The sequence below is a fragment of the Terrapene carolina genome, unplaced genomic scaffold, assembly GCF_002925995.2.
Source record: "Terrapene carolina triunguis isolate 2854851 unplaced genomic scaffold, T_m_triunguis-2.0 Scaffold558, whole genome shotgun sequence".
Lineage (NCBI taxonomy): Eukaryota > Metazoa > Chordata > Testudines > Emydidae > Terrapene > Terrapene triunguis.
The window spans coordinates 752,682-766,245 of record NW_020664909.1 but is presented as its reverse complement, the minus strand read 5'-3'; the positions used below and the strand labels follow the sequence as shown (position 1 = coordinate 766,245).

General features: G+C 42.9%; 1 protein-coding gene across 1 annotated transcript in view; it reads left to right on the top strand.

Moving 5' to 3' along the window:
* Nucleotides 1-12,118, top strand: part of TBX19 (T-box transcription factor 19) — an 18,140-nt gene extending 6,022 nt beyond the window's left edge. The window contains exons 2-8 of the mRNA XM_024203588.1: nt 1,021-1,285; nt 3,693-3,827; nt 4,692-4,753; nt 5,898-5,959; nt 8,116-8,304; nt 10,167-10,302; nt 11,887-12,118. Coding sequence (XP_024059356.1) covers nt 1,021-1,285; nt 3,693-3,827; nt 4,692-4,753; nt 5,898-5,959; nt 8,116-8,304; nt 10,167-10,302; nt 11,887-12,118 — 1,081 coding nt within the window. The remainder of the gene's footprint in view (nt 1-1,020; nt 1,286-3,692; nt 3,828-4,691; nt 4,754-5,897; nt 5,960-8,115; nt 8,305-10,166; nt 10,303-11,886) is intronic.
* Nucleotides 12,119-13,564: the final 1,446 nt, after the last annotated feature.

Here is a 13,564-nt window from a genome sequence, read left to right as displayed (position 1 = left end):
GCTGTTCTGTTCATTCTCTCTGGGGCACCTGGCATTAGCCACTGTTGGAAGGCAGGATGCTGGGCTGGATGGACCTTTGGTCTGACCCAGTGAGGCTGTTCTTATGTATGTATGTTCCATATGCACCTTCAAGCGACCTATATAATTCATAGATTCCAAGGCCAGAAAGACCATTTTGAGTATCTAGTCTGACCAGCTGTATAACGCAGGCCATAGAACTTCCCCAAAATAATTCCTAGAGCAGATCTTTTATAAAAACATCCAGTCTTGATTTAAAAATTTGTCAGTGATGGAGAATCCACCACGACCCTTGGTCAATTGTTCCAATGGTTAATTACTCTCACCATTAAAGATGTACACCTTATTTCCAGTCTGAATTTGTCTAGCTTCAACTTCCAGCCATTGGATCGTGTTACATCTTTCTCTGCTAGATTGAAGAACCCCTCCCATCTTAGTGATTTTTCCAAAATGTCTATGTAGTGAAGGAAAAATTTAAATCTGCCTGTGTTGATATATCTTGTTTATGGTCAGAGTTATGGCTCCCCATTGGCTGGTCAGGGATAAAAGTGGGGATGTGTGAATGATTTTTTTAATAGTTTTCTAGAAATTAAGATGTTAAAATTATAAGATTTGAATTCTCGCTGTCTTCTAGCTCTGTACTACTGTGGCATAGGGATTTCCATCCACCTCTCCAGTGGAATAAAGTTGATAGCCCTAAGAGTGTGACTAGTGCAGGACAATATTATCAGTCCTGGTCCCATCAATCAGGGTGATTTTTGGGGTGAAATTCCATATTTCAGGTGTAACATGAAAGCATTTTGTGATTGCTTCTGCCTGATCAACAGGAAATGAAAACAAAGTGATGGTAGCCCTTTAACATCATCTCTGGTTCAGCCAAAGTGAGGGTAATTTGTTCTTTGAGCAACTCAGGGAGCATCTTTGCAGAAACATACTAACTAGCCTCTTTTATATCAGGACTAATGATGCTTTTCCCACTCCTGCCTTCTGTTTCCACTACAGACGGATGTTCCCGGTTTTAAAGATCAGCGTGTCAGGTTTGGATCCCAACGCCATGTACTCCTTCCTGTTGGACTTTGCCCCGACCGACGGCCACCGCTGGAAGTACGTGAATGGTGAATGGGTGCCTGCTGGGAAACCAGAGCCACCAAGCCACAGCTGCGTCTACATTCACCCAGACTCTCCCAACTTCGGGGCACACTGGATGAAAGCCTCTGTTTCCTTCAGCAAAGTGAAACTTACCAACAAGCTCAATGGAAGCGGGCAGGTACAGCACGATGTTTCCCATACACCTCTTGTCTTCCATCGCAAGCACCTACCAATCAAGAAATATCAAGGGTGCATTTATGCAATTAGAGGGGCCCTCTTCACCCACAGATGCCAATTATTCTCTGGAGCCCAAACGTAAACAGGAATAAACAGGTCTTAATTGGCACTTTCAGATTTTAATGGACTTCTTGATGTTAAGAGAGACAGAGTGCTGTGGGTTACTTAATCATCGGGGGCTTTTCATAGTTTGTCTTGTGTGCTGGGTTTTTTACATAGAACTTTAGAGAAAGGGGAAAAAATGGTTGTGGGTATTAGGTTTTTGTTGTTTTCCCCCATGTTGTTTGGTGTAAGTGGAATGTTGGCAAGAGTCAGATACCAGAATAAAAGGCTGCTCCTAAATGAAATAATTACTATGTCTGCTTCTGCCTCATGATAATTATGAATATTCTATTGAGTCAGCTTTGGCCTTTGGAAGGAAACTGCATGTACTAGAAATAAGTGACATTCACTTTGAGCCCCTTAAAAATACAAACAGAAAAATTGGTTTGGACTGTTTTTTTTTTTAAAGATGTATCTGAAAGTAAAATATTGCACAAGATTGTTTGTTTGTTTTGTACAAAACTCCTATATTGGATGCTACTTGTCAGCCAGGAGTCAATTCCTTTCAAGTAAATACTTAGGCTTGGAAGGATTTGATTTTTATCAGTAAATGTCAATTTTACTATATATACACACAAGCAGACAAAAAATATTTCCATCAATGATAATCAAAATGTACAGATAGGCAAAGTAAGAAAAATGCTGCTTGAGAACATATTAGAGTTTGATTTAAGGATATTGATTTAAGTGTAGCTTGACGTGATGTTGACAATTTGTGTTTTAACAATTATAAAGCTTTAATTTTTCAAATCTCAACATCTACTGTCATTAAATAATAATCATCTGACCCGCCCCCCATTATCTGTCATGCCCATAATTTTGTGCAACTGTGAACTTTTATATATACAAAAATTAGAAAAAATGCTTAAAAATAAACATCAATATTATCTGTCAAAATTATATATGTATAAAAAATCAAATTCTGCTAAACCTATAAATACTTTCTTTACTTTAACCTTAGTCCTGAGTAGTATCTCCTTATTGTAGTATTTCTAATTTGTTATTTCTATTATGCTCACCTAGGCACCTCACAAGCCTTAAAATTTAGCTTCAGAGCACTCTTATGAGGTAGGGAATTGTTTATCCCCATTTTATGGATGGGGAAACAGAGGCATAGACAGGTGACATGCTTTGCCCAAGGTCGTACACGGTGTCAGTAGCAGAGCCAAAGACAAACAAATCTGGGTGTTTAGGCAAGTCATGCCCCCTGTCTGGGGCTCTGCTTCCCCTTCTTTGTTCTTAATCAAAATGTGATACTTGGAGGGAGGTATTTTATAATAATAACAAATAATTGTATTGTTCACTGTGGACCCCTGGTTTGTTCAGCACTGTGCAAAACACAGAAAAAGATCATGGTCCCAGTGCTTTTTAGACCATAAGCACCTCTGGGTGGGGATTGTCTCATCTGTTTGTACAGCTTCCAGCACAGTTGTGCCTCAATTCTGACTGGGGTCTTCTTTGGGCACTATCATAATATAAATATTTACTGCTGCATCAGAAGCATCTAATATAATTCAGCTGGAGTCTGTCCCTGTCCATACACGCAGCTAGAACAGAGGGAGGAAAGGAGAAATCCTTCTCTCTCTTTTTCAGCAACCAGAAATTGGGGAGGGGACAGAGTGTAGTGTGGAATCACAGAGAGGATGACTCTGGAGAGCTCTGCTGACATTGGGGTTGCACCGTGATGTTGGTACATGATGTCCCCTCAATATGGGACTGACAACGAGTATCAATGACATGATGCAAATACCACAAGGCCAAGGTCAGGTCATTGCTTGTAATTCCTCCATGGCTCTGTTTGGTGACAAACATAGCTCTTCAGCTGTTTCAGGCTGGGTATCACTGATGTAGCTGTGACAGTCTATAAGAATGGCCATACTGGGTCAGACCAAAGGTCCATCTAGCCCAGTATCCTGTCTTCCGACGGTGGCCAATGCCAGGTTCCCCAGAGGGAATGAACAGAATAGGGCAATTATCAAGTGATCCATCCCCTATCATCTAGTCCCAGCTTCTGGCAAACAGAGGCTAGGGACACTGCCCGTCCTGGCTCATAGCCATTGATGGACCTATCCTCCAAGAATTTATCTAGTTCTTTTTTGAACCCTGTTATAGTCTTGGCCTTCACAACATACTCTGGCAAGGAGTTCCACAGGTGGACTGTGCGCTGTGTGAAGAAATACTTGCTTTGGTTTGTTTTAAACTTGCTGCCTATTAATTCCACCTCTCTTCCTCCTTGTTTTCTGCAGATCATGCTGAATTCCTTGCATAAATATGAGCCTCAGGTTCACATCGTTCGTGTGGGAGGCCCACACAGGATGGTGATGAACTGCTCCTTTCCGGAGACTCAGTTCATAGCTGTCACTGCTTATCAAAATGAAGAGGTAGGTGGGTAATAATGTCATACAATTTGGTCATCGCGGATGAGAAATATTAATAGCCTAAGACCTGCCAGATCAGCACACAACAATAGTGAAAATAATCCAGCATCCTGTCTCCGTCAGTCCAGAGCGGATTGAGGGCCCATCTAATCGAATACTCTGTCTCCTTGCTGGAACAAAACATACCCTTGGTCCACCTTGTCTAGAATCTGACTACAGTACCAGGACAGATGAATGGTCAGGCTAGTCTGGTATTCTGCCTGCTGCCATACTGGATTGGTCTATCTGTACCAGTAGCCCATCCCCTTACCATGCTGGAACAGACTAACTTTCTGTCTTGTCCAGTATCTGTCTCTAACACTGGCCAGTGCTGGATATTTCAGTGGAAAGTATAAGCCCTCCACTCCTCCTATAATGCACCCAGACTATTGTACTATAATACGGGGAAATTTCTTCCTGACCCCAAACTGTAATCAGGCTGTGCCCTGAAGCATGAGGGTTGGTGGCCCTTGTCCCTTTTTTCCTAGTTAATGTCACTACAGATATTATACGTATTTCTATGCAATTCAGCAGCTTTGGGAGAAGTATTCACAGTAATACAGAATTTGCCATAGTGGATCAGACCATTGGTCCATCAGTTCTGGTTTCCCGCCTTTGGCAGTGACCAATGTCGGATGCTTCAGAGGAGAGCAATGCTCCCACACAATGCACCTGGCTGACATATAGCCACATGGTAAATACAATGCCTGTCTTTTGTTTCACTAACTGAGGCGGAACTCAGTCCATTCAGTTGACTCTGGACAATGCTATGTCAAGTCTCTGTTAAAATTACCTTCACTAACATGCCTTGTTTTTTGTAAACCCAAGATAACAGCTCTCAAAATCAAGTATAATCCCTTTGCCAAAGCCTTCCTGGATGCAAAGGAAAGGTGAGTTCGACTTTTACTCAGCTTGATGACTTTTGCTGCTGTTACGGTTAAAATGATAACAATACTCTGAGAAAGATAAGGGGCAAATCCTGACCTCCTTTCCACTGCTATAAATCCAGAGTCACTCCATTGAGGTCAGTGGTGTTAATGCCAGATTTACACCACGGTATTTGTCATCACATTTTGGTCCTACATGGGTGAGTGCACTGCTGATACAAAATGCTGAAATATCATGCATTGGTCACTATAAATAAGACTACTGTAATTACAGTAGAGTTACATTATGGTTATCTTTGGTTTTGCTTTTCAGTATATAATTACCACTAACTCATAGAAATAGAAGTTTTACATGCTGACTGTTTGTACTACTTATTAACCCTTCAGTGTTGCATTTCATACACATAGTGGTAGATTTTAGGTATGTTAGCTCCATTGTATTTACACTTTAATTATTCTCATATATTCTCGTTTCATGTAACTATCTAGTTATATGAATAAGTAGTAACCACAGATATCAACATAACCACAGTGAAATTGCAATGTTACTACACTGTAATTACTATACCTTTATGGTAAAGTGTGACCAATTTCTTTAAAATAGTCTCCATAGGAGATCACTGTATTTAAGAAGTTAGAGAGACATGCACTGTCAGAAAATAATAGTGTATTTATTTGTCATCTTTAAATGGTTTGTATGTGCCACCCATGCTAACAAAATATGGCTCTTTGTTCCCCTCCGGTGGCTGGACCATGTATAGAGGTTTGAGTCTACTACTGCCTTGAAGTTAATGGCCTTGGTCCTTTCACTCAAGCAAAAAAGGCTCATGTACTTAGATCCAGAGCGCTAGGGTTCAATCCCCGAAGATGACAGAGCCGGGGACATGGTTGCACATGGAATGAGGCAAGGGCTCCTGCCTTCTTGACTACACATCTTGCATAGTACAGAGCTTTCTACAGTTCTCTAGCGATCAGCTGAAGATGATGGAATTTCTTTTTTGTCTTCATTTTCCTTTGTCTTTTCAGTTGATGAAACCTAAAATTGAACAATTTTCAGTTTTTATTTTTTTTCAATTTCCATTTCCCTAACCCTTTCACCTTCTTTTGAATACAGCACAACATAACCACTCATTATTTTCTCTTTCAGAAACCATCCCAGGGATACTCCCGAAAATGTTTCGGAAGGTCAACATATGACATATTCTCACCGTAAGGTTTCCCAACATCATTTTACTCATGGGAACTTGAAGTATTATGTAATATAATAGGTATTGTGGACATAGGCTGTGCTAGACTAGATGGCCACTGGTCTTATCCAACGTAGAACCCTGTCACTGATGGAAGCCAATACTATAAATACGTCAGAGGGAGGTTCAAGAAACCATGTAGTAGGCAGCTACGGGATAATCTACCTACAAGGACATTTTCTTTATAATCCCCGATATTTAGAGGTTTGCTTGAGCCTGGCAGTTTGAGACTTATAACCTTTCCAAAGCTGTGTTCTTTTTTTGTTTGTTTAGTATTATAACTCTGGAAACTCTTGTTATCCCTACAAATGTCCCATCATTATCGCTGGATGAATGATTCATAAAAAATAGGAGGAGTGGTTGTTCTTGTTTTATTGAAATTTGGCTTTTCTTCCATTCATAAACTCTGATATTTGTGAAAAATGTTTTCTTTCCAGATTTTTCTCTGAAACATTTTTACTGACATTTTTTGCTTCTTGCCTGTTCCACAAACTATTTTGATTTCATTTCCCATTATTATTTCTAATTGCCACCATGTACTTTATAATCAGTCACACTGGCAATTCTATTCCCACCTCTAAATGAATTTTGGATTGCCCATCTTACTTGTTTTGTTCACGAATGAAATTGTGTGTTCAAATGCCCATGAACGATTGCATTATGAGGTCCCAACCATAGCAAACAACAAGATATTTAATTTGCTCAGTAGTTCACAAGAAAGTCACAGCTATCTGCTCGGTATTAATACTGGGTGCTTGTGCATCATGGCCCTCCAGTGTCCTGAGGCCTACAGAATAAAACTCTTCTACTTCAGTCTGGTTGAAGAAGAGCCTCTTTATTTCAGTACCAGTAGTAGGTACTTCTGTTTGTGTGCCAGAAGGCCCTAGGTTTGCTGTCTCCCTTACAATACATATGGGTAGCTGGCAACTATGGCATCTGTATGTACAGCACATGGTGAGTGTTACAGAATAGGTAGCCCATGGATGTGCAGCATATGGAATTGCTTGAGAGGCAGTGAGGTCAGCATTGTGGATAGGCGTAAAGGCGTCAAGTTACATTGTTCTTTAGAGAAATGCCAAACTGAGGTGCAGTTTGGGTGGATTCCAGAAGGAGGCACATCCAGCTCCCCTCGGACAGAGGAATAGATGAGTCGTCTTTGGGGCTTTTGAGGGAAGTGAAAGTTGGAGTGAGGGGTCGGGAAGCGATCCCAGAAGACAACTCTATTCAATATAGATGTTGATTTGTTTGAGTAAAACTAAATTGCCTGTTAATTATAATTACATGAATGGTGTCATTTAAAAAAAAAAGACAAATGAAACCCAACTCCTGATGTGTGCCCTGGCCCTGGGGATTAAATTTGATTTGTAGCCTGTCTGAATTTTGCTCATAACACATAATGTACAACTAACATAGGGTAACATGCTTCTGCTTGTGCTGTTTGAACTCCAGGGTATGAAAAAATCTCTGCATTAGCAAGTGTTTTACACCCCTCTAAAATCTGAGTGGACAATCAATACATGAAAGTGCCAGGTTAATAGCCAAGATCTCTTGCTCTGTAATCTTGGCAGACCTTGCTAGCGGTTGGTACCTTGCTATCATCTTTTGAATAAAAGGGTAAACTGAGGTCCTGACCATTTGTGCTTATTAAAGATCCCATGGTACTTTTCATAAGAGTAAGGGCAAATTACACCTCTAGGTAACTAACTTTGTTTTCCTAAATCTGCCCCCCTTCCTTTGAATACTGTAGTATTCTTCACATCCTGCCTTAAGCTATTGTGTAGTATTGCTCTTTGCTGATAAGAAGCTGCCATGTTCCACCCTAGGTTGCATTTCACTGGGGGAGTGAATGGCTTCCTTTCTAAAATTTGTTAAGTGCTGGGGGACCATTTGGGATGAAGATGCTATCTAAGCATTAGCGATATTGTTATCTGGTGTCTAAATGTCTTTTTTGTGGCTTGGAACTCGTTCTTTGGTACAAAACAAACGCCAGGCAACAAGCAGGTTTCCTACTGTCTGGAATTTTTGTGATCTGGCAGGGTACATTTTTAGGAAGCCTGGTTACTTTCCTTATTAAATTTTTATTAATTTTGCTTGCTGTTTCTTCCTTTTCCCTCACAGTAGGTGGCTGGTTGATTTCCAATCCAGATGCAGTGTGTGCAGCAGGAAACTCTAATTATCAGTATGGAGGAGCTTTGTCTCTGCCTGCCCCGCATTCCCACCATGGCTGTGAGCATTATGCAGCCCTTCGAGGGCATCGGGCTGCACCATATCCTGCTTCGTACATGCAGAGAAATCACTCCTCAACAGGTAAGGCTGCAATGTGTCCTCACAAACAGCCTGCACGATTCTTCCTTACATTAAAAGAAACAGCAAAGCAAGAAAAAACAGAAGTCAATGGAGAGAGCACAGTGTGTGTCTCTTCTGTAACAGTCTGCACTGAACTCTGAGAACAAAATAGCTCCTGAACTCCACACACAAGGAGAGTATTCAGAAATTTAAAGGTGCAGTTCACAGAAAACAAAAGTATAAAAGTTACAGAGGTAGATATGTCATGAGGGCTAAGTAGGTGAAGATAGATGAGAATGGAAGAAGGAGAACAATTGTGTTTAAATTACTTCTTATTAATTATACCCAAACTCCCAGAACCATTTCAGACCTTCCTTTCACTCCAAGTAATGAAACAGTCTCCCTCCAGAGTCAAAAGCAGCCCTTAACATTAAGGGAATGTTAAGAGCTGATTTGGAACAGGTTTTTGTATTGTCAATGTGTCTTTAGAGCCTCCTCTGCCTGAAAATTCTCTGAGGTGCTCTACTGTGTCCCATTCAGTCCTTCATCTTCCTGTTGTGACTGCCAGTTAATACCAATTTTGGTGCCAGTTTCTCTGATATAGATACAGGTTCACAAGGAACAGGACTGAGAGCATCAGTTTGTTTCACGTAGGCAGGGCCGGTGGAAGGATATTTTGCGCCGTAGGCGAAACTTCCACTTTGCGCCCCCCCCATCCCCGAGCCCCCGCCCTGAGGCACCTCCCCACGCCCCAGCTCACCCCTGCCCCGCCTCCTCCCTGAGCACGCCGTCGCTGCTTCACTGCTCCTGCCTCCCAGGCTTGTGGCGCCTAAGCTGATTGGCGCCGCAAGCCTGGAAGGCGGGAGAAGTGAAGCAGCCACGGCATGCTCGGGGAGGAGGCGGGGCAGGGGTGAGCTGGGGCAGGGAGTTCCCCTGCGTGCCGCCCCCCCACCCTTGCTGCAGGCGGCCCTCCCTGCGCTCAACTGCCCCAGCTCCCTCCGCCTAAATGCCAGTGGCAACCGGGGCAGCCGAAGATCCGGCCACCGCAGTCGCTGCAGAAGAAAATGGCGCTCCCCAAATCCTAGTGCCCTAGGCGACCGCCTAGATTGCCTAAATGGTTGCACTGGCCCTGCACATAGGTCATTGAACAATCAGCAGCTGGTAGTAACTTTGCTCATTATCGGCTTAGGCTGGACTTGAACTGACAATGCTAGAGATGAAAGGTTTTACATTCCATTTAGAGCGGGTCAGAACTCAGAATTTCTGTTCCATGGGAAATGCTGACCCACCTGCCAGACTGCCCCAGGGCCAGGATCCCTGGAGCTTTCATGGTGCATAGCCCCCCAGCAGCCCCACCAAGCTTCCCCTGTGGAGACAGGAGCCTGGAAGCCCTGGGACACCCAGCTATTCACTCAGCTCTATTTATAATATAAAATACATTTCTAAGCAAAAAATCATTTTGAAATGAAAAATTGAACCATTCTGTTGCGATAAGGTCGGTGTGGAACACATCAACCTTTTCAAAATGCTCACCATTTTTTTCCAAACAAAATTTAGTCAAAATCGACATGTTCCCGTGGAAAGTTTTGATATCAACAGTACGGCATTTTCCAATGGAAAAATGTTCCGTTCAAAATCATTCAGCCAGCTCTGGTCCTGTTACCATTCCTCTGCCATCCAGACTAGTGTCGTGATTCACCTTTTGAGTGAAAAAAACATGAGTAAAGTAAGTTTGTTCTTCCCTGTGTGCTTGTTGTCTCAAGCCCATGGGGAGGAACCTGTATTAGCCAGTTAGATTCTCTCTGTCCTGCCTGTTTTCTACATTCTTTTATTGCCTTGCAATAACTTGGTATAGTCACCAAACTTTTGTGTTTCCTCCAAAGTGAATTTGATCGAGAGCTCAAGCAATAATCTGCAGATGTTTCCAACACACGATAGCTGGACTTCTTTACAATCCACTCCACATGCCAACTTGCTTTCAGTACCACATGCCAAGGGAACTGCCACTGCGGGTCCTAGGTAAGGTTACAGTGGAACCATAGATATTAGAGAAGGGACAAGCCCAGCAGTTTCTCCTTCACTAGGATTAGGCAGCATTGCTTGGAAGCATGTGCAAGGGTTTAGAACTGAGGACTTTCTGACCAAGGGCTGGTCTATACTTACCGGGTAGTTTGACGGCTGGGGATCGAAGTTCCTGGTTCGATTTATCGCGTCTGGTCTGGACGCGATAAATCGAACCAGGAAGTGCTCGCCGTCGACTGCGGTACTCCAGCTCAACGAGAGGAGTACCGCGGAGTCGACGGGGAGCCTGCCTGCCGCGTGTGGACCGCGTCTGAACCGCGGTAAGTTCGAAGTAAGGTATGTCGAATTCAGCTACGTTATTCACGTAGCTGAATTTGCGTACCTTACTTCGACTTGGGGGGTAAGTGTAGACCAAGCCCAAGCCTAGCTCTGCCACCACCTCATTGCATGGCCTTACCTAAATCACTTTACCTCAGTTTCCCAATCTGTAAAATGAAGACGACAATGTTTACCAGCAGGGTTTTGTGAGGCTTAAATAGTTAATCTTTGTGCTGTTCTTTGAAATGGAGAGCACTAAATAAATGGTAATTAGTATTATCTCCACCCTTTATCTAGTGCACAGTTAGTCCTTTCAGTCTATTATTTAACCTTTAAGAGAATACTTAGTCAAGGGAAGGAGAGGGGCGAGTGCGAGCCAGTACTTAGTGTAGTCAGGACTTCTGTGTTCTCCTTCCAGCAATAGAAAGGCATTTGATCCAGGGGCTATATAAATGGGACTGGACAATAGGACTCTTGAGTTCTATGCCTGGTTTTGGTGATTGACCCCAGGAAAATCACGGCTGCATTTTTATAAGGATTCACTAATTGTGGGTTCCTTATTTTCTGGGTGCCCAGCCTGAAAATCCAGGCTTGATTTTCCGAAGGGCTGAGCACTTTCAACTCCAGCTGACATCAATGGGAGCTGCAGGTGCTCAGCGCCTCTGAAAGGCAATGTCTCCTTTCAACACATACAAATTCAGGCATCCCAAATTAGTGGACACTAAAATATTTTGGCCTTAATCTCTCTGTGTAAAAGGAGGCTGATAATACTTGGCCTCACTGGGGCATTGTGAAGTCCAGTTCATAAGATGTTACAAAGGTATCAAGTATTGTTAACCGAGAAGTTGAAACGTTTTGAATTTAGAAGTTTGGATGAGGATTTTAATTTTAAAATTCTGAAAGTCACTGGAGAAAACATTTTTTAAAAATGTCCTCTCCTTTGTTGATCAGCTGCAGAGCTGGTGGAACTATTTTCAAAATTTAGAAGTATAAACCTTTTCAGATTTCAAAATTAGCTTCACATTTCCTCCCCTTCCCCCCCTTGCCCCAAACCAGCCCTAGTTCTTATTGGGTTTTCACACAGGAGTTGCCAGTTGAGACCAGTGGCCTGTTGAGTGTGGTATGCTATCATGGACAGTAGCCAATACTGGGTAATGCACTTTACTTTGCCATATTGTGCCATGGGAGCAGGGAGGTGGGGGTGTTAATCTACTTTGAAATACCTCTTTAAGTTCTATTATGGTTTACACTGCTTCGTTCCAGCCACTATCCCTGTCTGTGGACAGTCAGCAACAGTGCCCTTAATGTTGCCAACCCGGGGAATGACGTGAATGGCAGTGCTCCAGGCACATTCCTGCGAGGTAACATCCCTTTGCCCACCACATCTGCCTCGATTCCTCTGCAGGGAGCAGCTGCCAGCAACATGGAAACACCAGGGGAACCCACTCTAGCCAGACTAGCTGATTCTACCTGGACATCCTTGCATTCGTTTTAACAGGCGGGAAGCTCTTCAGGAATGTTCAGCAGGATCCGAGCAAGACTGACAGGATAAGAACACCTCCTATGATCACAGTTCAGATTGGGGAGGGGACATGCACACAAGGAACCTATTTCAGCGATGCACCAGATTCCGCGATAAACCTTGCACTTCTCCATTTCCAAAGGAGCAATGAAAGATTGAGTCAAGAGGCCTAGTGCAAAGGAGGGAGAAGAGTTAGAGGGGAGCTGGCTTCTTGTTGTACCATTCAGTGCTACAGCAGACAACGACTGATCCAAGTCTTTAGAGTCAGCTTTGCTTCCATATCAAAGCAAAGGGGCCAGAGATTCAGGTCCCAATGGAACAGAAGTGGCAGCTGGGTATTTTAATGGGATTTCAAAGGAATGTGTATTGTAACTTAGGCCAGTCACAATTAGATTGCTGGCAGGGACCTCATAACAACAACCAGAAACCATGATATCCTCATACAGTCCCTGAGCAGCGTTTTAAAGTGGAAATGCTGCCCAGAAATGCCCTAGTGTTTTAAAATACTTGTTTTATGAAGTTCTTAAAATTCTTGAAGCTAACTTCCAACTTGGAGGAAATTGCCTTCTGTCTCCCTAAGACACTCCCCTCTAGTTTCACCTGCGTAGGGTGGTATTCTTCCCTTCCTCTCCTACAGCTGTTGTGTAGTCTTTGTGTGCTATAAGAAAACCTAGCAAGGCTGCCAAAAAATTGGCTGCATTTCAGCGTTGGAAAAGTGGTTCCTATACAGAGTTTGTAAAGTGATGTAAGTTCTTTAAATGTCATATATTTATTATTATTATTGAGCAAATAGTTACAAAAGAGAATATTAGAATCTTGCATTCCAACTTTGCTTCAGGGTGCAGACAGAATAAAAATAAACCACAAATGAAATGATTTGGTTTAGTTTTACTGTCTTACCAAAATAATAATAATAAAGCACCTCTCTTACTTTAGGGACCTCAGACAAAGTTCAAAACAATTCAACCAGCAGCAAATCTCAACCCAGAAAGGAACTGTCTGTTCCCAACTCTGCCCCTGACCTGCTGTATAACCTTGGGGCAGTCCCTTCCCTTCTCTCGCCTCCTTCCTCATTTTGCCTGTCATGTCTATTTAGATTGTAACTTCAGGGCAGGGATTGTCTTACTATGGCTATGTACAGTGCCTAGCAAAATGGGGCTGTGATCTCACGTGGGACATCTAGCTGCTAGTGTACTACTACTAGCTTCCCGCCCCCAGCAGACCGTCTCCCCCCACTTCCCAAACACCAACTTCCATCAAGTTTCTTCATACCCCGAAGCCTGCCTAAGGTCTTGCTCCACCCTGATACCAGCCGTTGGTGTAGATAGGGAAAGCCACAGCTCATGCTGTGCCATTTATGCTACTTTCAAGCCGCAGTAAACTGCACCAAACTGAATTGCAATGTCCTTGAGTACAGGA